Source organism: Melospiza melodia, chromosome 10 (genome assembly GCF_035770615.1).
Source record: "Melospiza melodia melodia isolate bMelMel2 chromosome 10, bMelMel2.pri, whole genome shotgun sequence".
NCBI lineage: Eukaryota > Metazoa > Chordata > Aves > Passeriformes > Passerellidae > Melospiza > Melospiza melodia.
Genome location: NC_086203.1, coordinates 13,789,218 through 13,816,507, shown reverse-complemented (window position 1 = coordinate 13,816,507; position 27,290 = coordinate 13,789,218). Strand labels below are relative to the sequence as shown.

The 27,290-nt window shown below is 45.2% G+C and overlaps 1 protein-coding gene and 1 non-coding gene across 2 annotated transcripts in view; both read left to right on the top strand.

Annotated features, from left to right (window-relative positions):
• The first annotated feature begins 7,602 nt into the window (after positions 1-7,602).
• The window catches only part of IARS1 (isoleucyl-tRNA synthetase 1), a 96,279-nt gene continuing 76,591 nt past the window's right edge, over positions 7,603-27,290 (top strand). Inside the window, exons 1-8 of the mRNA XM_063164433.1 lie at positions 7,603-7,673; positions 9,306-9,395; positions 12,068-12,187; positions 12,629-12,785; positions 13,231-13,350; positions 16,076-16,158; positions 24,010-24,127; positions 26,623-26,770. Of these exons, the coding sequence (XP_063020503.1) occupies positions 12,069-12,187; positions 12,629-12,785; positions 13,231-13,350; positions 16,076-16,158; positions 24,010-24,127; positions 26,623-26,770 (745 nt within the window). The 5' untranslated portion in view covers positions 7,603-7,673; positions 9,306-9,395; position 12,068. The remainder of the gene's footprint in view (positions 7,674-9,305; positions 9,396-12,067; positions 12,188-12,628; positions 12,786-13,230; positions 13,351-16,075; positions 16,159-24,009; positions 24,128-26,622; positions 26,771-27,290) is intronic.
• LOC134422723 (small nucleolar RNA SNORA84) lies at positions 9,934-10,065 on the top strand. The gene has a single exon (XR_010028914.1). It is a non-coding gene; the product is annotated as a small nucleolar RNA SNORA84 (small nucleolar RNA).

Here is a 27,290-nt window from a genome sequence, read left to right as displayed (position 1 = left end):
TTGATGGAAAGAAATCCACATTTCCTTGATGTTCTGGGGCCTTGGACACTTAGTGAAGCAAAGATCAGTGGCTCAGTGTCCAGCTGGGTGGGCTCTGGGGATGTTGGTGGGGCAGAGCTCCTGTAGCACTTCCCTCCTTCAGTCTCCTCACCCTGCCTGGAGTGCTCAGGCTCATTTTTTTTTTTTTGGCAGAAGTTGCTGGTTATATTGAAAGGAACTATTCTGGAGCCTGGAATTTTAATTATTTTGAATCAACTTTTGATTAAATTGTTGCTATTAAATAAAGGATTAATCATCTGGAAAAGACCTTTAACTGGCTGGGAATAACAGCCAATTATTATAAATAAATGGGGTGTTTATTTATTTCAATCTGCTACTGTTACACTTTGGGTTTCTTTTCCTGAAGAAACACGGGGAGGAGTGGCACATAAATTAAAATTTTATCCTGAACTCCTTTCCTTATTCTGAATTGCATAAAACATTTGATCTTTCTTCACTATGAAATTTCAGGATAAAGGGATCATTAACATTAAAGATAATATGAAATGCAAAATTGTTTGTTGAAGAGGAGATAGAAGCTTCTTTTCATGTGATACTTTATTTTTCTTGTTTCCAAACTAAAAATGGCCTGTTGTGGCTGGCTGTGATGTAGCAGCACTACAGCCAGGAGGGGTGGTGAGCTGCACCCAGTTTGATTGAAGTTTTTCTTTTTGTTTTTTCTGCATGGTGAAAAAGGGTATCCTCACCCAGCTAAAATAAATTACACTTAATGTGAATTTTATTAGCCATTAATTTTTGCCTTGAAAAGAATACAAGAGCTAAGAAAAAATAACCAGAGACATTTGAATGTAATTGGAACATATAACAGCAAAATGGTCACTGCTTTTACAGCAAACAGTTCAAAAATTATTTTTATTACCCCATGTTGAATTGAACATCCTCAGATCCATGACAAATGCACAGTTGGAAATGAGGGGTGACAGGCTGATCATTTTCTTCCACTCATGGTTACTTTTCCTCCAGGAATGTGGCTGAAAACCTTTCAGAGCTGTGTAGCATTACTGTTCCTCAGCAAAAATCAGCATTTCTGCCGTGCTGGAGGCTTCAAACAGCCCCACAAACTGCTGCTGCACCTGCTCAGCAGTGTGCTGAAATGGCAATAATGAATAATAAATGCTGCTGCCTCCTTCAGAACATTACCAAACCCTTCTTTTCTCCAGGAATGTTTACAAAACCCTAAGTCATTCTGTGCCCAGACTGGCCATAAAAATCCCTTACACAGGTTGCAACAGAACCCTTTGTGTTGGAACAAAGGCTTTAATTTTTCTTCTGTTTGCCTTGGACTTCCCAGTCGTTTGTATTTATTTATAAGTGACTTCCAGCTGGACCCCTAACAAAAATTCACCAAAGTAAAGACTTGATATATAAGGTTCTGGTCATCACATTTGCTTAAATGTGTAAAGCTCACCTGTATGAGAAGTGTGTCTATAACGGGAAAACCTAGGAATTTATAAAAGTTGTTTTTGTAAGGTTTGAGTTGAGCAAGTTTGTTGGCCACTGCGTTGATGGGTGATCTTCTGGACCAACAGCTTTTGGTTTCTTTTCCCAGCCTTGATGTTGAGGAACTTGGTTATATGTTGAATTTCAGCTTTGTTAAGTATTTTCAAATCTAGTAGGAAGGTGTTGTGTCTGCAGCTATTGCAAGGCAGACACTTTCCAAACACTCAGGAAATTCCTAATTCAAGTGAGAAGGGAAGGAAACAGGGGAAAAAAAAGACAATTAAGCCAGATCTGAGTAACACAAGTAACACACCAGGGAAAGGTCTGTAAGAGAATTCCCTTTGGGAGGGGAGCAAGGCTGGGGCCTGGAGGAACTTCCAGGGTTTCAACAGGAATGGATCATTGATGGCAAGTCTCTGTCTGGGGGAGAGAACCTTCCCCAGTGGAAAATCTCTGTAATTCTGTCAGGCTCTGTGTGACCTGTAATTATGGCCCTGTGCTCTTTTATTAATTTACATTCCTACTTTGTTTTGCTTGTGTCCAAGCACATCCATATTATGATGCAAATTCAGCAGCAGCACGAAGGCCAAGCTCCAAGTAAGTGTTCCTAAGGGAGTTTTTGTCATACTTGTTCAAATCACGAGTCAGGAAAAAAAAAAGGAAACATGCATTCAAGCCATTAATTTAACATGTTAGTGCAGATCTGGATTCATGAATAAAATACAAACTTGCTGATGACCAAACCAGTGCAAACTTAGGTTTATTTACCCGTGTGAGAGGTTTATTTCTCCCTGTGCCTCTCCTGGAAGTTCCCATGGAGTGAAATTCCCAGAATAAGCATGGCTGTAATGCAACCCTGCATCAAACAAACTGAAGTTTGTGTGTATAGACCACTTGGCTAATTCCAAAGAAAATAAACACGATGTTGGTCTTAATGTGTTCAGCAGCTTTGTTTCTTAAGAAGAATGAAGAAAATTGTGTCTTTGGACATTTCTTTCCATGGGATTACAACTGAGGTACAGCGAATTTTGAATATTTTGTCTTAAAATAGTTTCTTTTGGAAGGATAACAGTTAACTCCTGTCTATGTAATTGCAAAAAACATCCCACAGAAGCCCAGAATGGTTTGGGTTGGAAGGGTCCCTAAAGATCATCCAGTTCCAACCCCCTGCCATGGGCAGGGACACCTTTATCTGCAAATTCATCTCCCATTTGTCCTCCTGGCACACTCTGATTTCAGCGTGTCTGCAGTGGGGGAAAGCACAGGGTCCTGACAGGGAGCCGAGGGAGGCACCATGAGAAAGGATGGCCCCGCATCTCCCGTTTCAGACCTGTTAAAACAATGTCCCTCTCTTCTCCCCTGGCAACAAGTCCCAGGAACGTTCCAGCTACCTGCTGTAATTTTTAACCGTTTCTAGTGGAATTGATGCCTCCTCTTTCCCTTCTCAGGGAACTGGTCAGTTTAATTTTGATCAGATCTGCTCCCTGCACGGTACTTAAACTTAACCCTGACTGCCTCTGGCTCAGTTGTTTCAGCTGGTGGCCCTTTAAACCTCTTTCCAGACATTTGTTGGTAAAATGTCTGTAGTTGGTAAAACAGAAAGAAACCTGCTGTCAGGAGCACGGGCAGCCATGGAAGCTTCGGCCAAAGTGCCCCCAGCGAGGGAGGGTCAATAAAGACCTGCAGGGCCGGTCAGTGGCTTTGGTGTTTCCCTTCCCGCTGTGCCCGCACCGAGCCGAGCCGGGCCGGGCCGGGCCGGGCAGGGCTGCCGAGTTTCGAGCTGTTGTCTCTCTGTGCTGCCGCTCCCCCCGTGTCCGTGTGTCAAGGGCCGCTTCCTCGGCCGCCCTCCGCGGTCATTAAACGACTTTGCCGCCGTAAACCACAATCGGGGCGAGTGCCAGGGAGGCGTGAAACTTTTCCGCCGTGACTTTGGCCGTCACCGCCCCCGTGCCCGGTCCCTGCCCGTCCCTCCCTCCCTCCCTCCCGGTCTCTGCACTGCCCCCGACGGCGACTCCGGCTGTCCCCGCTCTCCCCCAAAACCCAAAAAGCGCGATCCGCTTTGATGTCGCCTTCAGAAAAGTTCACTTTATTTACAAGGGGGGCTCCCCCCTGTTTACACGCGCCCATTTGTAAAATTAGCCGACCCCCCTGACAAAAACGCAAAGGAATGGCTGAGAAATAAATAAACCTCTCCCCCCCTCCGAGGCGGAAAGGCTCCAAGCCAGCGGGGCTCTGCTCCCCCCAGGCCCGGGGCTCAGGCGATCCTGCTGCAGAACTCGTCGAAGTCCCTCTCCATGAAGAGCTCGCTCTCGATCACATCGTCCTCCGAGGGGAAGTACTGCTGGCTCTCCTCCTGCGGGGAGCCCGCGGCCGCATCGGCCCCGGCCCGGGCGGGCGGGGAGCGGGCGGCGGCTCCGGGCTCCCCCGCGCACTCCATCAGCGCCCCGCGGGCGTTCTCCAGCACCCCCAGGTACGAGTCCATGTCCAGCGGGTCCATCTCGCAGTCCGACCCGCCGCTCTCGGTGCCCACCGAGTCCGAGCGCAGGTGCATGAGCTGGTACTTCTCCCGCATCAGGAACTGGTTGGTGTTGCGGGGCGCCCGCATGCCCGGCGCCCGCCGGCCCAGCACATTGACGGGCCGCAGGGAGAGCAGCACCCGCGGCCGCGCCGGGCGGTGGCAGCGGCGGAAGGCGCGGCAGTGCTGCTGCTGCAGCTGCTGGTAGTGCTGGAAGTGGCTGTGCGTGCGGCTGCCCAGCAGCTTCCGCGCCCCGCCGGGGACCCTGCCGCGCCGCCCGGGCGGCCAACGGGAGCGGCTGCCGCCCCGCCGGGGCTCGCCGCCCTTCAGCGGCGTCGGGGAGGCGCCCCCCGGCACCCCCTCGCCGCGGGCGGGCTCCCAGGGCGGGCACACGATGAACTCCGCGCGTCGCAGCATCGCGGCCCCCCGGCCTCTCACATGCTCCGAGCCGCCGGGACGCCCCCGCCGCGCTGCTCCTGCGCCGTCGCCTCTCCGGCGCGTCCTCAGCTTCTCTCCGGGCTGAGCGGCCGCTTCCCAAGAGCCCTGCGGGGGCCTCTGCGGACGCCTCTACCTTTTCACGATCCGCTCTGTTTTTTTCTTGAGCGGAGCCCGTTGGCAGCGCATAGCCTGGCTGAACGGCTGCGGGCTGCGGGGCAGCTTGACGGGTTCCAAGCCGCCTCTTCGGAGATGGTCTCGCCTACTCCCCGGCCGGGCGCTGCCGGGCTGTCAGCGCTGCGCCGGGCACGGCGGGCCGGGGCAGGGCCCGGGAGCGAAGCGAGCGAGGTGAGGGGAAGGCGCCGAGGCTCGGGGACCGCACAGGGAGCGCGCGCACCGCCCGCCGCCCCGCGCCCACTGCCGACGCGCTCCCGCGCAGCCCATACTTATCACCTCCGGCGCAGTTCAACGGCCGCCGCGCCGCGAGGGGAGCCGGGGCGGCACAGCCGCTCCTCAGCTGGCCTGTCCCCGCCAAACTTGGCTCTCCGCGCCCGGGGAGTGCGAGGGCTCCGCGGCACCGCAGCCCGCACGCTCGTATCTCCCGTGTTATCCCGGGTTATCCCGAGATCTCTTCCCCCTTGGGCGCGCTTTGGCTTGGCCCAGAGCTGCGGGCGCATTTTGTTCATCTCCTATTCACGAAGGCCGTTTACGCTCAGCTCCCCGCGCAAGCACCGTTGCCCGCCCTTCTCTTGCAGCAGCGCTACGCAAACCGCGTACGGCGCCCGGCCCTTGCAGCGGCGCCACGCAAACCTCTACGCAAACCGCGTACGGCGCCTGTACCTAGCACCGGCGCTACGCCAACCGCTACGCAAACAGCGTATGCCGCCCGTGAGGGGCTCTGGGGTGGGGTGGGGGGATGGCGGTGAAATGGCCGCGGGAGCAGCGGGGAGGGAGAAGGGGCAGCCTGAGGCCGGCACCGGGCGCTAGAGAAGCCGCGGCCCTCAATGCCAGTGCCCGCGGCCGCCCTTCCTCTGCAGCTCCAGGCTGCGGCCGGCGCCACCGCCGGGCAGCGGTGACCTTCCCGCGGGTCCCACAAAATGGTGCCCGCGCCTTCCCCCTCAGCCGCTTCACGCCAGGGGGGTCCCCTCCTGAGGCTTCACTTTTTTTTTTTTTTTTCTTTTCTTTTTTCTTCCCTTTAACCTCTCCGGCTGAATCGGTGCTTTTTCATCAGTCTAGAGTGAAAAACAAGAGCAGAGACATTCATTTTTGTAATTTGGGGAATGTCCCAGTTACTTGTGCTGGGCCTTGGTCCCTCTACCACAATTTTCCCCTGATTTTCCAATCTGTTTTGGGTGGCGTTTTTCTGCCCTGCACGTAACTAATCTGACTGTGACTTCCCCTTTCCCCCCCTACCCACTCCCTCCCTATCTGTTCATGGAAAACAAGCCCAGTGTTGCCCAAAGGCTCCCAAGTAAAAGCTGTGCACGAACAAGGGCAGCAACTCCCATGCGGGTAACATTTTATTACACTTTAACAGTGAAGGGCAAAGAAGTACCAAATAAACTGAGGGAGACAAGGTAAAAGTCTGGATTTGAGCTAAACATGTAATGAACCTCGCCCAAACCAAATTGCCCACGTTTGTCTGTTTCACTGCATTACAGTGTGTATTTCTAAGCAGTGTTTGTTTCAAATTCCATTCAGGAATTATATGGTGTTCCATTTAAACTCAGCTGGTGTTATCACCTGTGTGTTTTACAAACTAAAGGCCAAAATAGAAGGGCTTGGCACTGGAGCAAGCAGCAGCTGTCTAAAATGTGCAGCCTCTGAGGATGTTTATAAAGAAATGCCACATCATGGGGTAGAATCCACATCTCCAGTTGTCACAGGCTTTTTCACAGATGTATTAGGCAGCAGTGTGGCTTGAATAAACTTCTGCCACTCCAAACTTCTCTCCTGGATACAGAACATGCCAGAACTCTGTGTTTGTACAGGGGACTCTGCCCTGGCAACCACATGCAGCCAGTCTCTCCTGTCTGGCTGGTCAGCCCAGCTCAGTCTGGCCTCAGTTCCCATTTTCTCTTCTGTTTCTCTCATTTTGGTGCAGATTGAGTCTGCATTTCTTTTAGCTGTTCTAGAAGGATGTAGGAAATTGTGTGTAGAAAGGAGCCTTGTGCTACTTTGTACAGGAGAGAATTCCAGTTAATGTGCCTCCCTTCACATCTGGATTATCTCTAATCCACACACTGACACTGCCCTGCACAGACCACTGAATTCATCCTGCACCCAGTCCTGCAAATCAAAACATAAAGCTTTTAATGAAACCTTTATTGGTACCTACATCTCTATAAGTAAATAAATTTTTAGAGCAATTTGAAATAATTACAGCTGAACTATTTGTGCCATTATTGACCTGGCCTTCATTCCCCAGGCTCTGTTCTGGGCAGGGTTCAGGTGTGCAGGCTGGGAAATCTCCTTCCCTCACCTTCCTGCCTCACTTCTATTTTTCCTTTTCCAGAGCCTTTTCACAGCTGATTTCAGCACTGGAAAAGTGGAGGAAATGTTTTTTTGATGTATCATGAAACGTTTTGTAATTTCTCAGTGGTTGCCAGCCAGCGATAATATTTTTTCAAACCGTTTTCTTTGACGGGAGAACCCATCTACAGGTTTGGTTTTAAAAATTTATTTATTTACTTAGCAGCAAAGGAGGGACTTCTGTTGTAGCTACAGCCTTAAGAATTGATATTTTGAGGTATTTAAGAGAATCCCTTTAACGGAGGTAAGGTCGAGCTCCCAAGAGGGATTCAGTGGAGGCCCTTGGTATCCAGTTACTGGGGGAAGCCCAGCGTTCTGCTCTGGGTGGGTCAGAGCCGGGCGGGGTTCTCAGGACGCCCAGCACAGCTCCTGCCCGGGTTTGGGCTCGGCTGCCCTGCCACGGACCGAGCTCCTTTCACCCCCGTGCCGTGAAGGGAACTGCCGGCCCCGCCCCTGCCCCGCCCGACCCCTTCCCCGAGCCCCGCCCCCTCCCCGCCCCGCCCAATCAGGATTTCCCGAGCTGCCTCGCACCGCCGTGACTCACCGCCCCGAGTGAGCTCGCACCCAATGGGTGGCCGCCTTACAAAGCGCCGTTGTGCGGCCACACAGAGCCGCGCGCCGATTGGCCGTGGCCCTGGCGGCGCTTCCGGCCATGCTGCGCCGGGCGCGATTGCATCATGGCGGGACGGAGGTGAGCGGGGGGGCCCGGCCGGAGCCTCGGCCCCTCACGGCCCGGCCGGGCTGAGCTCCGTGCGGCCGGTCCGACACCCCAGAGCGGGTCGGCTCCAGCGCCGTGCCGGGGAGCGGCTCCTTCAGGGTGTCCCGGGGGGCGGCGGCTCCCGGGTCGGCAGTGCCGGTGCTGTCAGGGCGGGAGCGGCTCCGGCCGGGCTGGCGGCTCCCTGCGGCCTTGGGCGTTGTTAGATCGTGTGTTCTGTGTGTACAGCGTCCCGCTCGTGTGCGTGATTTACTGCCTGGCTGCTGTGCGGATTTATTGCTTTTTCGGCAATTTAGGGATTACTTATAGGAGGTGCTTATTAAGGGGTAGCCTGGTGCCTTATTGCAGGGCTTCCTGCTTAGCAAGGCTTGGGTTCATTAGTTATTTGTATTGCAGGGCTTCATGCTTAGCAAGTCTTGGTTTCCTTAGTTATTTGTACAAAGAACTTACAGTCCCTTACAATGTGTAATACCTTAAGCATTCCCTTCAATATCCTTTTAACTGGGGGGTTGATGAATGCACCCTTTTTATTGCTGCAGCTGCAGTGATTTTGATATCTCCAGCAAACCTTGGCTTCCACACCCTTTCTGAGGCTTTAATTCGGTTTGGTGGTGACACCTTTAGAAAGCAGCTGTCAGGTGATAGAATTAATTTGTCACATGAAAGCAGTGTTCAGTAACTCAGCTGATGCTGGTTTCTGAGTTTTTATTAAAAAGATGTAGTTCAAAGTTATTTCAAGATAACCTAGATTTCCTTTGTTCCCAATGATGTTGCATTTTTAATCAATGTAGCAGGATGACAACAAGCATTTCCTAAGCCAGCACAAGATACAGTGTAAAACTGGGCTCTTGCATAGCATGAAATATTTGTATCTAAGGACAGCATTAATTGATGAGTGTGCTTATTAAATGTTTTAGCAATGTTTTAATTGGCCTCTCAATGTTAAAGGAAATCCTTGCAGGGGGACAGCTGGGCTGGTGTTGCAGTTTTATTCCCTGGATAAGACACAAGGTTTTCAGAAGCAATGTTTGTTCTGTAGCTCAGCGTTCTGTTCCCACCCTTCCTTCCTTTTGTTTTAAACTTTGCTGTTTGCACCCCTTCTTGAAATGGAGAATTTTGATGATCAGGTAAATGGTTTAGACTGATGTTACTCCAGAACAGGACCTGAAAAGATAGAAATGGGTGCTAGATGTGGAAAATATGGAAAATGGAGCATTGTTTAACTTTGGAGAAAGGAAGCTCCTTGTCTTTGGAGGGAGCTTTGGTCTCTTATAGAATAGTTTGTGGGAGAAGGTGACTGGAACAAGAATAAGAGACTGATCATAAACCCCTGGAAATCAGAAACCTTTTGTTCACCTTTAGTTCATCCTGTGTTTTTATATTTATCATTTCTCAGGCTACAAAATGATTAATATAATGAAATCCACTTTGTTTTAATCACATATCTGATGTATGGGAGTACAGCAATATTTCTCAGATGTGGGTTCACTTTATTCATAGTGGTGTTTTAACTGAATTTTTATTGTTTCTTAAAAAATTAATATTAAAAAAAAGTTCATGGGAACTTTTGCTTTTATGGTTTTAATGCATGTTTTTTTTTTCTTGTAGATAAGAAGCCCAGCTTAAGTCTCTGACTGCTGTAGCACAATCTCCAAATTTTGACACCTTTGCTAGTGAATGTTGTTATCCTCTAAAAAAGTGAGTGTACTTAATAAAAAGTTAGTTAATGGTGCATTGTCTTAAACTTTAACAATTCTTGTCTGCTTCATGTGTTTTCTGATCTCTGTAGGTGTGGTGTTGTATGAAAGTGGGTTTTATTAGATGTGTTTATATAATTTTTGTAATATGGTTTGTGATGTTTTTGCTCAGACTGTGTTCAAAGTAATGAAGTTATTCTCCATTATTTTGTGATTGAAAATAACCAGATTGCTTATAACAAGCTTTTTTTTTCTGTGCTGTAGGGGTATTCACACCTCTGTCTATAGAATGATTGTTGTACTTTGGCTTTTTTTCTCAGCTGAGCTTGAGCCATGGCAAGATTTTCAATGTGCTTTTTGCCTTTTAAGTCAGTCTGTTTAAAATTCTGTTTAAAATTCTAAATCTCCATAACATTCTGGTTTGTATCTTGGAAAATATAACGGGGAGTGATGGTTGCACATTAATTCCCAGCAGTATTTCCCCCCCCTGCTTCTGCTGCAGTGAAGTGCTGCTGTTGCTGAGGGTGTGGGTGGTTTGTGCCCTGTGGTTGCTGGACACTGCTGTGCCTGTGCAGTGCTTCAGTTGGAGAATGGGCCCACAGTGACCCTGGGGCAACGCAGGGAGGCTGTGAGCCCTGAGCAGCCTCCTCAGCCCTGCCCCAGGCACACCCCAAACCAGCCTGCCTCTGCTTCCTCGCAGCTGGCCAGGCTCCAGACACTTTGTAGCTACACTGATTTGGGAGTTACACTGATTTATGCTGAGCTGGGGCTGAGCAGAACATGCAGATCCCTGAGCTGAGTTTGTATTTGAGCTCCCCCAGACAAAGGGAGGAATGGTGAATCTGACTCCCATGTCCTCAGAAGGCTCATTTATTGTTCTATGTTACTATATTATATTAAAGAATGCTAAACTATACTAAAGAGTACAGAAAGGATACTTACGGAATGCTAAAAAGATAATAATGAAAACTTGTGACTCTCTCCAGAGCCTTGACACAGCTTGGCCCTGACTGGCCAGAGAGTGAAAACAACTCACATGAAACCAATGAAATAATCACCTGTGGGTAAACAATCTCCAAACACATTCCAGACTAGCAAAACACAGGAGAAGCAAATGAGATAAGAATTGTTTCCCTTTTCTCTGAGGCTTCTCAGCTTCCCAGGAGAAAAATCCTGGGCAAAGGGATTTTTTGAGAAAATGTGACATGGAGCTGAGTAGAACATGCAGATCCTTAAACCTCAGGTCAGCTGGCTTGTGGGAAATAAAAGCTTTAAGGCTGAATTATTTTATCAGTTCCATTGTCTCTGTGATCAAGTCACAGCCTAATCAGTGCTTTGAGGTTCAGAATGGTGAAAACTCCAGGTTGTGTAGAGTAACTCACTGTGCTCAGGCTGGTTATTACCTTTCAAAATACATCCAGGCCATGTCCACATGTTCCTTGTCAGCCTCTGATTTCCCCTCCAAATGCTGTGTTGCCTGTGCTCCAGGTCTTGGGATTCTCAATTATAATAATGTGATAAAGGATAATTTGGGTTTGTTAGTGGAGAGAATGATTTGTCATGAATACAAAAGTGATGGAGTTGGTCTGTAGCACATTTTTTCATAGGGGTTGAAGCCTTGAGCTGGCAGTTTTTGTGATGTTCTGGGTTCTGTTTAAGGAAATGTTTTGGAGCTCCAGCTGTAACTGGAAGAATTCTCGTCATGCATTTGCCTTTGTTGCTGCTTTATGGTTAGTATTTACAAATCTGAGTAAATCCCAAAACTCAGGCCTTGTGCTGTTACTTGTAATTCTCTAATGCTGAGTGAAACTCAAAGCTGTAGTAGCTACTTCTGGTGTAAGTATGCTTAGGAGCAGCAGCACTGAAGTGAGAGGTGGAAGAACCCTTTTATTCTCTAGCATCATCTGCTACAACCTTCATAACCAATTTTCTCCTCTTAGGGAGCTGCTGCCTTAAAACAGAGCTTTGTTTAGTTCTTGCTGTGGCATTTTATTGACATCTGACCCCTTTCTATCTCATAGCAGCTCTGGAACCAGGCAACTGCTGTGTGTTCCTAATAATGTTGAGAATTCCTCTTCCCTGTGTTGCTTGTACACAAGTGGCCTGTACAAGTTTTTATGTACTTCTAAAACTCATGTTCATCTTTGCAGTTTTTCAGCTGTGTTCTCTGCAGTCTGGCTGCTTTTAGGGGCATCTGAGATTGCTGGCACAGCCTGATGGAAGATGCTCCTTTAAACATCTAAACAGTTTGTGAATAGATGAACAAGGAAAAGTTGCTCCTTCTTCAGTAGTTGAAAGTGAAACTCTCTGATACAAACTGGTGCTGAAGGGTCAGTTTGAACTCAGAGGCTTTTCCTGAAGAAAAAACCCTGTAACCAAAACATAATTTACCCTTTGACTGTTTTCTCTGGGAAACAGAAATAAAAACATGATAAAAAAGGGAACAATCCTGGTTGAATGAATGGAGAATCCTTTTCCTGTTCCAAAACTTTGGTGTGAGTCAGTCAAAATTAGGCTTTTTTTAGAATGGAGTGCTTGCTTCCATGCCTGCAATGAATCAGGCTCTTTGGATTGGTGATGTGGGTTTGAAAGATAAAAGTTGTATTTGTGGAGTTATTTTTTCTCACTTCTGTTCAATGTGTCTTTTTCTCTTATCGATCCTTGTTGGGAAAGAATGGTTCAACAAGTCCCAGAAAACATAAACTTTCCAAATGAGGAAGAGAAGATCTTGACACTCTGGAAAAATCTAAATTGTTTCAAGGAATGCCTGAAGCAATCAAAGAACAGACCTAGGTAAGAATTGTTAAAAGCTGCAGCAATTGTGTGTGGCAGTGCAGGGCTGGCTTGGCTGTGGTTACTCTTTGTTTTTCCTTGGTTCTGTAAACAGCAGCTGCTCCCTTTGCCAGCAGCAAGCCTGGCTCTTTCTGCTGTCCCTTTATATTTCACTTGGTGAAGATCAGCAGTGTTCAAACCCTTGTAATGAGCCTGTAATTTCCTGCCTGGTGGGTTGGTAAGAGAAATGGGGAGGGAAGCAAGGAGCTCTTCCCGCTGTGCTGGGTGTGCCGTGGAACAGGCTGGGATGTTCCCTGCAGTGCCACTGCCAGCCCCTGATGATGGAGGAGGAAGGAATGGGCATTTTCCAAGTGCAACACAAGTAGTGCAAGCATGGAGTCACCTGTCACTGACCTGCTGCTCAGTTTTTGCAGTTTTTATGAGGAATGTTTTGTGTTGTAGGTTCAACTTCTACGACGGCCCCCCGTTTGCCACGGGGCTGCCCCACTATGGCCACATTCTTGCAGGAACCATCAAAGACATTGTGACCAGATTTGCTCATCAGAGTGGTTTCCATGTTGAGAGGAGGTTTGGCTGGGATTGCCATGGCTTGCCTGTGGTATGTGTCATGAATTTACTGCAGATACTTCTGTAGGTTCTTCTTTCCCTGTTGTTCCCTGCTTATCACTCATATTTGTTGCTTTTATGCCTGACATTGCTGCTAAAAGAGGAATGGAAGTTCTTTGTCCAGTGTATTTCTCTGGCTTTTGTGTGTGGTGAGTTCAGGAGCTTCCTTCTGGTCATTGCTATGAAGCTGTATTTATTTGGCTCATATTTCAGAAAGTGGTGTTTTGTTTATTTTACTAAAGAAACTAAAGAAACAGTCACACCAGAGTGAGCCTGTGAAATCCCTGCCTAGTTCAGGTGCAGCTCCCATGAAATCCCAAAAGGTTAAAGGAGGCCCCTGAGCCTCATTAGAATGCACAGGACACATAAAGTATCCAGGAGAGTCCTGAAGGCTTTTGCTAACTGGATGTTTTGTTTGGTTGTTTTCCATGTTTCAGGAATATGAGATTGACAAGACTTTGGGCATTAAAGGGCCAGAGGACGTGGCAAAGATGGGCATTGAAGCTTACAACAAAGAGTGCAGAGGGATTGTCATGAGATATGCCAAGGAGTGGGAGGTGAGTGCAGGCTCAGTCCACCTTCTGCTGAGCATTTCTAAATGTGTTTGTGCAGAAGTGTTTCAGGTGGGGGGGAGCTTCATCATTTTCTGTGATTGTGTGCATAAATCTCATGCCTTTAAGCTCCTGTGTTTCTCCCCTGTGATCCTGAAAGGGAACAAAAAGAGGCCCTTTGTGGCTTGGAACAGACACTGCTGTGCTGTCAGGAGAAGGTTACTGGCAGGTTACCTGGAGCTCAAAGTGTCTGATGAGCTACACTGAACAAATAACAGATATGTTGAGCATTGTCTCTTTCTTTGTGTCTTCTCTTGTATAGAAAATTGAAAGATCTGTCTGGTTTTCTAATGGAGCCATTAAAGAAAATTACCATTAACCTCACTGCTTTTCTGCTCCTCCTTCCTCACAGTCTTTTCACTGCCAGAGTGCAGGGCAGCAGCTTGTATTTTTGGAAGAACAGAAATTCTCACATCTGGTTTTGTCACCAGAGGTGTGGGTAAACCCTCAGTCTTCCCAGAGAATATTGGTGTCAGCTTTTCATCCCAGGAATACAGGGAGAGTGTTGGTGTCTGCGAGTTTGAAGAATGGTAGTTCTCTTAAAATTATTTCCAATAAAGCTTCATCTTAACCATATTTTTTTCCCTAGGCAGAACAGTCCTATATTATTTTAATTTTTTCCTCCTGCAAAGGCTCTTCTACTACATCCCACTCCTCTGCATGTTTCTAGTCCTGCTGTATTTCTTTTCATGGAAATAGGAGTTTCTTACTTGAGTATCACTTGCCTCTTGCTCTTGGGAGCATGAAGACACCAGAGGTGCCTTGGGTGGAGTAACTCTGGCTGGATGAAAAGCAGGCATTTTGTTTTTTTCAAATGACACTCTGAAATGTTGTATTTCAAACCCATCGTGGATAATTCTTTGTTGCTTTTAGAAATAAAAACAGCAAGATTCATTCTGGTTTGTTGTGGTGGTTTAACCCCAGCTGGCAGCCAAGTACCAAAGAGTGGAGATAAGAACAGCTTAATTGAAACAAAATAAAATATTAGAATGATGTTAATGATAATAATAATAATAATAATAATAGTAAAAGAGGACAGAGGGAGGAATAAAAGCCAGAAAAACCAAGTGATGGCCAGCCCAGTGATTCACAGCTCCTGGCCAAGTCCCCCCAGTTCTCTGCTGGGCATGATGTCCTGTGCTGTGGAATGTCCCTTTGGCCAGCTGGGATCAGCTGTCCTGGCTTTTCTTTGTCCTGGCTCTTCTCCCACCCAGCTCCTTGTGCAGCTCCTGGCTGGCACAGCCTGGGAAACTGAGAACTCCTTGTTTGGGACAAGCAGGACTCAGCAGCACCTAAGCCAGCAGTGGGTTAACAACATGATTCCCATCCTAAATCCAGAGCACAGCACTGGACAGCTATGAAGAAGAAAGTTAACTCTGTCCCAGCCACACCTGGAACATTTGTGGTTCATTTTTCATACCTTTTAACTTGCTGTGCTTCAGCAGCTGGTGTTTTTGCAGTGCTGGTTAGTGCAAGCACTTGATCTTTTGGGTGGTGAATGGATTTTGTGTTTTGTTTTGTTCACACATAAACTTGTGTGTGTGTGTATTTTAGATGATAAATAAAAATAATGAAATTTGTTTAAACTGAATTTTTTTGGAATAGTGCTGGGAGAGGAATTACCAACATTCCTGTTGGATTGTTTGTTTTCTGCCTGGAGTGGTTAGCAAATATTTGAGCCTTATGAAAAAATAGTAAAGGTTTCTTGGCTGTGTGAGATCTCACAATGCTGTGACCAGACATACTGCTCCAACTCTGAATCCTTGTGCTAATCAATCCTAGGCTGTGGATCTTATAGAGGAATGTCAGAGTGGCTGAAAGGTCAGGATGGAAACTGATCCATGTCAGAGCTCAGGTGTGGTATGAAAATGCAGAGCTGAGGGAGTGAATGTTTTGTGTTCCCTTGGCTGCTCTGACATTCAGTGTGGGCTCTGTTAGCAGTGTCAGGACAGCTGTCCCTGCCTTGGCTCTCTGCAGAGCTGGGGGATTTGGGTGGCTGTGAAATCCCACTTGTCCCAGTGAATCCCACAGCTGGCTCATTCCTCATCAGTGTCTGAGTGTGACCATGGCCTGTCCTGAGCCAGGGGTGGCACCTGTCACTGCTGGGGCTCTGGCAGCCCTCTCGTGGCTCTGGGCAGGCACAGAAGGCAGCTGGCCCTGGAAGGGTTTGAGAACTTGTCATGTATCAATTTCTCTCAGCATTGCTTTGTCTTCAAGTTACATCATGTTTGCATGGAGCTGAAAGCTGAGAGTTCTGGGTTTTCACTGTCTCTGCAACAAGTAGTCTTAAAAATAGAAGTGTGACCACTGTCATGAAGAGCAATTTTCAGGCATTTGAACCTTGGCTGAACCTTGAGGGGATCCACCATTTCTATCTGATGGATGATCCAATGATCTACTGTTCCTGCTGTGTTGAACACGTTTGCCTGTTGTGTGACCTTGGTTCTAAATACCCATGCTCATGGTTTCATTCCTTCCTTACTTCTGCCTGTATGAGTACACTGTTTGGAACTATTATCAGGCTAAAATACTTTGTAGATGTATTTCATTGAGATGGGACAACACTGCACTTAAAATCCAGCTGATTTTTATTTTACAGAATAAATATTTGTAATGTATCCTGCTGATGCATTATTTAAATGCCTTTCAATCTGTTTTTGTGTCTTAACAGTTCAGTGTTACCAGATTAGGACGCTGGATTGACTTTGAAAATGACTATAAAACTCTTTACCCTGAGTTCATGGAGTCTGTGTGGTAAGTGAACACTCACTGCTTTGGGGATTTGAAATGTGAGAAAGGCTTCACTCATTGCAAACATGTATTGGTCCACGTGTCACTGGAACTGCTCAGAAAGTGCCAAATGCAGTTAAAACATCAGGCAGAGGAATTAAAGTGATGTGAAATCTCTTGATGTCCAAGTGATGGAATGAATTTTCCCATTTTTTCCTTCTCCAGGATAGCAGGGCTTTGCAAAATAAAGTGCACCAACACTGCCCTGAAATCTTACTGCTCCATGCCAGCTTCAAAGCACTTCTGAAGATCTATTAATATGGTCCTTGGTTGGTTTAGGAAATTACATTCTAGCTCTGCATTCTTGATGTTCTTCACACTGTCAGCTGTAAATGGCAAACTGTCCAAGCTCAGTTTAGCTCCAAACCTCTCCTTCAAGCCTGATTTTAGAGGCTGTGAATCTGCTGTTATCTTTTTCTTGGCAGCACAGTTTGACAACTGCCTTGGACTCCTGGTGCAGAGCTTAATAAAATTTGGGTGTTTTGGCAATGTGTTCAGGTTGTGTTGGGATTTCAGAAGACAAGAAAACCTTCCAGGTTAAGGATGAGCAGGTTGGTTTAACACAGTGAAGAAATGGCAGCTGTGAATCCTTTGGGTGATAGAATCACAAGGTGAATTCAACATCCATTGAAAAGCAAATTATGTGCATAATGAAGTATTGAATATTTGGTAATGTTAGCATTATTAATCAGCTTTAATTGTGTAGTTTCATAAAGTTCTGCTACTGGATTGACAGAGCTTTTAGATGTCCCTGCAGAGACATCTAAAAGAAGCCACTGCAGAGACTGAAGTGCCAGTGAGATTTCAGTGAGCAGCGGAGAGATGGTGGGAAGGCAGCAGATGTTTAACTCACTCAGCTGAAGAAACCCTGCATAATTATAAAGCCAAAACTGACAAGAAACCTTCATTTTGTAAATTACAGAAATACTTAGTGGCATCTCAAATCCTGTTTAACAGGCAGCTTAAAAACCAAACCTGCCTTGAGCTAGTTGCAGGGTGTCTCTCAGCAGCCCAAGCCTTTTTTTGGTTATTTTTTTATCCCACCGCCTCTTCAAAAGGCAATTTCTGGTCTTTGACCTGTGTTACAGAGATCACCTCCTCTAATGCCTGATTTGATACAAACTCTACATTATATTGGATCTGAAAACTCAGTGAGATTTCAGGAAGCATGTAGGCAGACAGCCTCTTAATTTTGTACTTTTTTTGCTTCCTGATACTGTTAAGTTTCTGTTAAATCCTGTAATGAAACATTTTCTGTTTTTAAAAATTGGGGGGTTTTTTTGGGAAGTCTCCTAGGACTGTCTCAGGGCTGAAGCAGATGATGCTTAAAGAGAGCTCTGTCACTGCACTTAGAGTGATGCTTTTGGCAGGGTAATGCCCAATTTCCTAAAAATTAAATAAATTAAAAGGTGAGCCAGGCAATCATCAGACCCACAAGGTGTTACTGAAGTTACTTTGCATGTCCCTCAGGAGTGTAATTTGAGCTGTAGGTTCTAGAATGCTCCTCTCACAATTGATTCAATTTTTTCTGTGCTCCTTTTGAAATCCCTGAAAGTTTTAAATTTAGTGTCCAGCTATGTACAATGGAGAAACTGCAGCTTAATTTCTGCATTGGCTGCCCTGGAGACCATGTTGGCCTGTCCAGTGGTTTGACCTTGCTGTTGTTCTGTCTGTGGGAGTACAATGATGATTTTAGGTCCAAAAAAAAAATAACCTGGTTATGAAAATGGGAGTGGGCATGGCAGCTGTAAGTTTTGTGGTTAAAATATGGTGAGGAGTTTCTCTTTAGTCATATAATCAGCTCAACCAGTCTGTTTAGGTTGTTTTTTTCTGGTCTGTAGCTTTTCCTGCAGCTCTGGAGTGGCCTCAACTGGAATTTCTTTGTGACATGTGGTGTTTTCTTCCTTGTTTCTGTTGAGTTCAGGGAGAAAATATAATACTGGTAATAAATGTTGTTTTCAGTGGTGGCTGATTTGATCCAAATCCTTTAGATTTGGAGTATTTAGGACTCAGACACCAAATGCATCTGTTGTATGGTATCTCTACAAAACAATAAGCTCAGAATGTTGAAGAGCATTTCTTTATCTTTATAATTGTTCTGGTGGAAATGACTACTTTGTTGGCATTTTGATGCTGTCATATGATGACTGACTAAACTGAATTTTTAGCCTGCTAAATTTTGACTTAAAACAAAACATTCACTGGTAGAATTGTGGTATCCTGGCAGAATTTTTCAGGGGAGGATTGAAGGTTGGTGTCAGTGAGAGGTCATACTGCACTGGTTTTGCATGTTAAGATCCAATCAGCTCTGCACATACTGTATAACTTAAATAGAATTAGAACTTAAAAGCTATGTACAACTTGTCCTGCAGGCAGCTGGATCTCAATTAAGAAGTGCCCTTCACTGGAACAGTGCAGTGAGTGATGTTCTTGAGCTGGCATGGCACAAACATGGAATATCTTCTTGCCTTTTCTTTGTACAGCCACAAGGCACATCCAGTGAAATGGAGAGGAGTTTGGGAGCTTAAACTCTCACTGAGGTGGTCTGAAAGAAACCTTTGGGAGTTGGAATAACTGTAAATGATTGTCCTCAGTGCTGGGTGTGGGTTCACCCCTGGGAAAAGCAGCCCGGGTGGGATGAGGGGATGTTCTGCATCCCCAGGTGATGTCAGGGCTTTTCCTCTCCTCCTGCTCCTCTGAAGGGTGGCTCGAGCAGATTCCTGTCACCATCTAGTGCCCAAACGAGCAACTGCGGGCTGAGCCTGGTAGAGACAGCCCTTGGTGACAGAGCTGTGGGAGGAGCTGCCCCGGAGAGCTGGGCTCACACCCTGAGACAGGCCCAGCACCCAGCACTAAACCAGAATGATCTCAGAGCAACAGATCGCTGAATAGAAATTCTCCCAGTAGATTTCTAGAAATAGATTTCTCCTAATAGAAATCCCTGTTGTGTTCTGTGTATTCCATGACTAATGATTCTCTAGAGATACTGGTGATAAGAAGTGTGGTTTGCCCACTTTTCCATGAGTTACCTGTATTTTTTTCCCCTCATTCTTGTGTTTCTTTTGTGCATTAAATTCTCTAGTCCCCTAGTTGTTACCTTCTCACCATTCCAGTCTTGTTGTATCTCCTTACCTGTATTTTGGAGGAGGAAAACTGCAGCCCTATGGCTGACCTTTGGGATAAGTCTAGCATCAGTTTTAGATATTCAAATTTACTGTTATGCAGGTATTTTGCATTTCTGGCTTCATCCAGAATCTGTCAACAAACACACAGCTCTGAAGGTTACAGCTTGGAGGGTAGACCTGGAACAGGATGATCTCTGTATGCCAGGATTTTAAAGCTTTCAGTGCTAGTTTAACACAGAATTTAACAACTTCTGTACTCAACAATTCCTAGGCCTTGGAACAAAGAAATGCTTTTCCTGCCTTTCTTCAGGAGCTGTCTTTCCAAGCTGCTATTCTAAAGATAGGTTGTGTTTGTTATTGGAATTCATGTTCCACTTAGGCTTATGATTTTTCTGATTCACATCCAGTGTTTTTCGAGTACTTCTTATTTTTTTTTTTTTGTCCCTAAGCATCTGTTTGTGCATGTTGCTTTCATTTTAATTTCCTCTTGTTTTTCAAGTGTTGTCCATGAGTTGTAGGAAAACCTTTTCCTCAGGATTTCTGCTTCCCATGGTGCTGTTAGGATGCAGTGTTTGCTGAATTTAAAATGACAGGCTTCTTACATAGTGTGGTGTTTGTGCCTGGATTTGTTTGGTGGGTCTACAGAGGTTATAAAATTGTGCTTTTATCTTGATGTGAACTGATGTGAGGTCACACAGCAATAATTTTGTCCATTTACCTGAAGTACCATGGATATGTTGAAATCATAGACCTCTGGATCCTGCTGTCCTAATGGCTACAGAACTCTTTACAGAGGAAAAAAGGGGGGAAAGCACTTTATGTGTTTGAAAATAAATCTCAGTTATGAGGTAGTTTTGTGGAAAGATTGGAGTTCTCAAACCCTTAGAAAACCCTCAGATACTGATCATTGCAGACAGAGCCCCTTGATCCCTCAAAGGAATGGCATGAAGGGCTTGGGCAGCTCCAAGATCAAACCTTCTCTTTGATGTGAGCTGGATGGAGGTGTCTGAGAAGAGCAGCTTGCTTTTGGGTATGAGGGATGCTGGATGTGGGATGCCAGGGCTGTTTGCAGTGCTGCATTGACTGATTCAGTATTTTTTAGAAGCAAAACTTCCATTTGCAGGGGTTTGGTTGTATCCATGTGCTGTTTGTGTGCTGTGTGTGTGACTTGGTTGAACAAATTCTGCAGGAAGGTTCTGGATTTTTGGGAGTTCTGGGGAGAGCAAGGCTTTGTTATTGATTGGGCTTGACCCCTATGACACTTCAGGAACAACAAACTCTTATCACTTTGGAAGTTAAACACTCCTTGCACCTTTAGGGACCAGATTCTCTCTGAACAAGAAGCTGAAATATGCATCTTGAATTTCACCTTTTCCCAAACTGCATTTTTCTTCAGTAAAGGTCTGAGTGCTGCTCCCACAGCCAAGAGGATGCAACTAAATTTATTTATGTGTGAGGAGAAATGTAGCAGAATTAGAGGAACAGGATTTAATTTCTCATTTCTGTGAGTAAATGCTTTGTTTGTTACTAGAAAGGAGCTCTGTGGTTTCCTTAGATTATTATTTTTTTTTTCAGAAGGCACTGCATTTTCAATTTTGGCTTACAAACCCGGGTCCCTTTGTTGCAAAGTGTCAACATTTTTCAAACATAAGGGTTAAACCTTATGTGTTTTCACCATGTTTTGTGAGGTAATTGCCTAAAATATTGTGATGATTTTAATCAAAGTATGATCTCTACCTGTCAGTGACTCTTACTGTCAGGACCATCTCATCTTTGGCAGGTGGGCTCTGCTGCAGGGAGCTCTTTGGGAATCAGCTCTGCTGGTCACACACCAGCAGCTTTTTTGTTAAGGAAACCATTTTAGGTGCTTTTTAAGATAACAAAAGAATTTGTGTAGTGGTAATGAGGGCTATAGCATCAAACAGCAGACTTGACTCAACTAGAATTCTGTTTATTCTGCTGGAATGGTTGTATGAGGGGACAGATTGTGACAAACTCCAAAGAGGGCAGGAGGGATGGAGGAGCTCAGGGCAGGGATGAAGCTCAGGGCAGGTGTAGCCATGATACTTTCTGAAAAATCCTTTCCTTAGGATTTTTTCTCCTGAGAAGCTGAGAGGCCTCAGGAACAAAGTGTAAACATTGATTATCTGCTGCTGTGGAATGCAACAGGTGCATCTGGGATTGGTCTCATGTGGTTGTTCCTAATTAATGGCCAGTCACAGCTGGCTCAGTCTCTGTCTGAGACACAAGCTTTTGTTATCATTCTTCTTTTTCTATTCTTAGCCAGCCTTCTTATGAAATCCTTTCTTTTATTCTTCTAGTATAGTTTTAATGTATATCATAAAATAATAAATCAGCTTTCTGAAACATGGAGTCAAATCCTTATCTCTTCCCTCGTCCTCAGACCCCTGTGAACACGGTCACAGGCAGGAATGGAGCTCAGGCAGGGATGGTGGATCTAGGACAGGGCTGTGCTCAGGGCAGGGATTCCCTCAGAGCCCACCCCTGCTCGGAGTGCACAGCTGGAGCCTGGGCTGTGCAGTGGGGTGGGATTGCCACAGGAGGGAGATGCTGGCCTGCACTGGGAGCTTGGCAGCTCCACTAGTGCTCACCTTTCCTGAGCAGCTCCCTGAGTTTACAGTTATATTTACAGCTGAATTAAATATTCAGTGTTTCTCTGGGTAGTTTTTGTGTGCTGTTAGTAGGCAGTGTTCTATAGAAAGGCAAGTGGAGCCTTTTTCTATAGGTGTTTCAGTTACTGTTTTTGAAAGGCAAATAGAACACCTTCAGTAGGAATGCTGTCACTTGTCACAGGCTGCATTAATTATGCTCTGAGGGGGTAAGCATACATTTAAAGTTACTTTGACTCCCACAAAAACTTGTGCAGTTAGCCAGCTCAAATTTATATGCTGAAAGCTGGTGAAACTATATTCAGGGATCATTTTTATAAAAGACTGATCTGGATTTATACAAGTCTAAGTTGATAAATTTAAAATCTCCACCTTAAAATAGTCACTCACTGCCGTGTTTCAGATTTAGGTTGGGGGTCAGGCAGCCACATCTTGCTGTTGGTGACATTTCTTGTTTGAACAAGGTTTCTTTGGAGCTGTGTGTAAGGTAAGGCACCTTTGCAGGAGTGCACAGCTCTGAGAGACTCCTGGCTTTGGCTCCTCTGTGGCAGAACTTGATGCTGCTGAAGGTCTCAGAGGCTTTTTCCATCTCAGACTTTGGATTATATAATTTTTCTGATGTTAATGACCACTCATAGCAGAGTTTTTGACTTCTATTGGAGGCCCATGGATGAATTTGATTGGACTGCACATCTTTTCTGTGTGACATTCTCTATTTTCTCCAGCTGCCTAATCTGCAGTGTAATAATTATTCTGATTAAAGCATCACAGGAATTCCATGTCAGCAAGCCAGGGCATGTCTCTTGGTATTCTTATTTTGGGCCACAGATAAAATCAGTGCAATAGTCTACTTGTGGTTTTTGTTGAAGATGATAATTTCAAGCACAGAAGACAAGACACTGACTGAAACACAGGTCCAGATTCTCAAGCACAAAATGACAGCCTGCAGAAAGAAGTGCTGCTTGCCAGGACTGGGTTGGTTGCTTAGCAATGAGCTATTTATCTGCAAAGGGACCCAGAAAAGGGATCAGGATGGTTTGAAAACATAGTTTGAATAAAGGAGCTTTTAAAGTCAGCAGAGTTTAACAGTTTTGCTGTGAAATTCCAAACGAGGAGGCTCTGCAGCAGCTCTGATTTGTGAGTTGAAGCTGGCAGGATTATTTAAGGCTTGGCCTCTCCTGCCTTACAGCCTGCAGGCTGTGCCACTGAGTGTGCAAGTCAGCAGGATGGGAGAAGCTGATAAATGCTGATGATCCTTGAGGAAACCCTGGGCATTCAGGGTTTCTCCATCACATGGACACCTTGAGTTGTGTGAAGAGTTTCTCTGCCAGCTTCCATTCACCTTGAACACTTTGTCACTCGCAATATTAATATTGCTGTCTTGATTATTTCAAGAAAACATAAGGCTCCAGCTATGCTCCAGGCTGAACTGATGATTTCCTAAGCAGAGTTAGACCTTGGTGTGAGACTGATGTCTTGGTGAGGATCTGAGTTCAAAGTAGAACATTAAATTGCAGCACTGAGTTCATGGTTAACTGTGGTCTCCTGTGGAAATGCTTTCAGATGAGCAGGATTTACTTGGGCTGGGTTGCAGATGACTCTGATTTGTGTCTGTGTCTCTGCTGTAGCACTGGTTGCTGCAGCAGAAAATTAAGATCATGTGAGAGGTGAGCAGCCATGTCACTACAGCTCTTCTATAAGTTATGACTGATTTCAGCCTTGTTCAAATTACAGGTGATCTTTTTATTTAGGAAATCTGAGGAGGGATTTAGATGGAACACAAATCCATATTGCTGGTTAATCCCTGTGCTATGCACCACTGCATGGAATACCAAGCTCTAGTTCCAGCCAAAGCTAAAAATCTGCCAGAAATGCAGTTGTAATCAATTATCTCTCTGCCTTTTGACTTGCAAATATTGTCTTTAGTTTATGGTGGTTTTTTTTTTAAAGTGTCATTCAGAAAGAAACTCCAGCTAGAGCAGGAATTGTAAAATAAATGTTACAGTTTATTTACTAAATGTGAAACACCAAGTCATTTCTTCTTCCTTGTGTACTTCCAGGTGGGTTTTCAAGCAGCTCTATGACAAAGGCCTGGTGTATAGAGGGGTTAAGGTCATGCCTTTTTCTACTGCATGCAACACCCCCCTGTCCAACTTTGAGTCCCATCAGAACTACAAGGTAAGTTGCAATCAGATTTCTCTATTTTCTTCTGTAAAGCTTTTGTTCTTTTCACTTGGTGGTTCCTAAACATGTCATTACACTCCAAATTGGTGGTAAAATCTAGGTAAATTGGTTATTTTTAGTCATATTTTGATGTATTTGATTGGATCACTTGATCTTAGACTTTTTCTTTGGTTACTATACTTACAGATGTTTAAAGTACCCACTTTTTTTGTTGTGGCAAACTCCTCCCTCTCTGTGCTCTCAAGGCTTTATTGTAGTAGTGGATTTTCAGAGCAGAGCTGCATTGTGCCTGTGCACATCTGGAAGGAAGAGGGTCTTTGGCAGGGTTTGAGTCTTCTGTGAGGAGATTTGTAAGGAATGTCAAAGACTCTGTAGCTGTAGGATAATGGTTCTTCTAAAAATCATTAATTTACATTGGGAAACACCAGAAAATGTTCTACCTAATATCATGCAGGGTTTACTGTGGTTTATAAAATGTTCTTTTAAAAATGAGTGACGAGATGAAGCAAGTGCAGCTTCTCACTTGCAACAAACTCATGTTCATGTATGTGAACTTGTGTCCCAATTTTCCAAATTCCACGTTAGTTAGTAGACAGAGGTTTTGTATCCCCTCCAATCCTGACCCAGGCCTCCACATCCTCACCTTGTAAATCGTCCACTTGCATTGTGAGAGCAGAGAGCTAGCACAGATTGTACATCTGGTCTCTATATCTTGCCTAAAAAAGGCCAGTTTTCTGGCCAAAAATAGTGGTTTTAAAACAAATGTTTAAATAGACTTGGAGCACAATGCAGCCCACAGATACCAGAGAGATACCAGAGCTTTCAGTGTTGCTGGAGGGCATTTGTACTGAAGAAAAAATGGTTTGTGATTTATGAAAGAGAGATTTGCAAAGAGATCTTGATATTTGTGACTGACAACTGAAATAATTACTTTTCTTATTGGCTGACATTTCATACAGGCTCAGATAAATGAGATTTCTTTAGGAAAAAGACTTTTTTGAAAGTTTGTATGTGTGTCTATGTTCTCTTTTTCCATAATAAAGCTTGAAGCTCTTTTCTCTACTTGAGTCTTAATGAAATATTTAGATGCTGTTTCTTACTCTAGAACCAGAGGTGTGTGTGGGTGGGATGCTGCTCTGCCACTCTATGCACAAATTACCTTTCTCATCTGCCAGAAGTGCTGTTTGGAAGTTGTGGGTCTGTGAGCTGACAGGATGTGTTGTTGGTGAGCACAGTCATTCCTGGGTGTGAGGCAGCTGTTGCCTTTCTCTCAGTGGGAAGCAGCCTTTGGCTGCTGTTCATTGATCCTCTGAGAGCTGGGACACAGATCAGGAGCACAAGAAGCACCTTCAGAACCAGAGCTGGGTGTCCAAGGCACACCAGAGTTGTCAATGCCAGCAGCTGGTACTGCATTAAACTGAGGAAATGGTGTCTGCAGGTGAAATTCTAACAGCTAAAACCCTACACAATACATTACCTGCCAGCCTGGAGGGTATTTTTATACTTTCCCAGTTGTTTTTATCTCCTTGGTGAGATCAGTGAGGAGCCTGCAGTGCTGCCTCACCAGAACCGAGGGCTCCATCTCTGCCTGGTACTGAGCCTGGGCCATGGCTTATGTAATATTTATGTTTTACTGTTGACTGCACCAGATGTTCACAGCAAATTCCCTCTGGAGCAGCCCTCAGCTCAGACAGAAATAGCTGCCTGTCCCATGATGCCAGTGAGTGTTCCATGATGCTGAATGGGGAGCAGAGCCCTGGCCACAGCACCAATTTAGGGCTGAGGGTCGCTGTGCATGGCACCCTCTGAGCTGCCATGTGGGATTCCAAAGGGAAAATTTCACATTTACAGGCTTAGACTTGTTTTTTTACAAGCAGCTTTTCATCATATGTGAAATGTGAAGTGACTGAATAAGGTTGTAGTTGGCTGAAAGAAAAATTTCTTTTCAGGGGATTTTTAGGATTCATTTGAAGGTGAAGTTTTATAGTGTAGCTGACAAAGGTCTCCTTCCCTGAGGTTTTTTACTCTTAAATATTGACATACCCTTGTTTTTTAAGTACCCCAAATGTTTTTCCCCCCTTGTTAACAACAACTCCTTAATTAGAGATGAATCATTTTATGTGATGGCTGTTCTTCCTAATCCCTGGCTGCAGAAGAAAATGTGGAAAAGGCTTTTTTTAGCAGTATCTTAAGTATTTCTCAGTATCTGAGAAACTGCTCATTTTCCTGACCCTTGAGATTGGTTCTGAACTTTGAAAATGGGGTTATGAGAGGTGCCTATAGGAACTGCACTTGTCTTTCTTTGGTGTTTTGGCAGCAAATCTCCCAAATCTCCCTGCTTAATGGGGGATTTTAACCCTGTGGCCTGGTTGGACTGGCAGGCTGCACTGGTGTAATGAGGAGCTCAGTGATTGCTTTATTCTGACTTTAATGTTCCCACTTCACCTTTTCCATCCCAGATGAACATGGCATGTTAAATTGTGTTTCAGGATGTTCAGGATCCCTCAGTGACTGTGAGCTTCCCTCTGGAGGAAGATCCAAGTGTTTCTCTTGTTGCCTGGACCACAACTCCATGGACCTTGCCCAGCAACCTGGCCCTGTGTGTTAACCCAGAACTGCAGTATGTAAAACTCAAAGGCAAGTGTGGAACACCTCTTCCTTCAGGGCCTGTGGACATGTATTTATGTTTTGTATTTTAGTCTGGTTTATGTGAAATTTACAGAACTTTCTGGGGTTGAACCAGTGATAGTGTGAAGGATGAGATCCACTTTGGATGTGGCTGATGATTTGCAGCTGCTCTGCTCTTGTTATTTACCATGAATTGAGAGGACTCTTCCCTACAAAATACAGATAGATGAAATAAAGAATAATAAATAAAGGTGTGTGTGTTTGTAGTCTTTAATTATACCTTCATCTACAAACACCTCTCCCCTTTTTTTAATAAAGTAAAATAGTGAGTAGGAATTTCCAGTTTCAACATAACCTCGTGAATCTGTTGTGTGTTAAACATGAGGTTGTGCAGGCCTTTGCAGTGAACTCCACCTGTTTGGGTTTTCTTTCTTTGAAGAGAACTAAGTATGTTTCAGTTTTCAAAAGTTTTAACATAAATTTGGTCATCTTAAAAAGAATACTGGGTATTTTCAGAAATAATAACCTC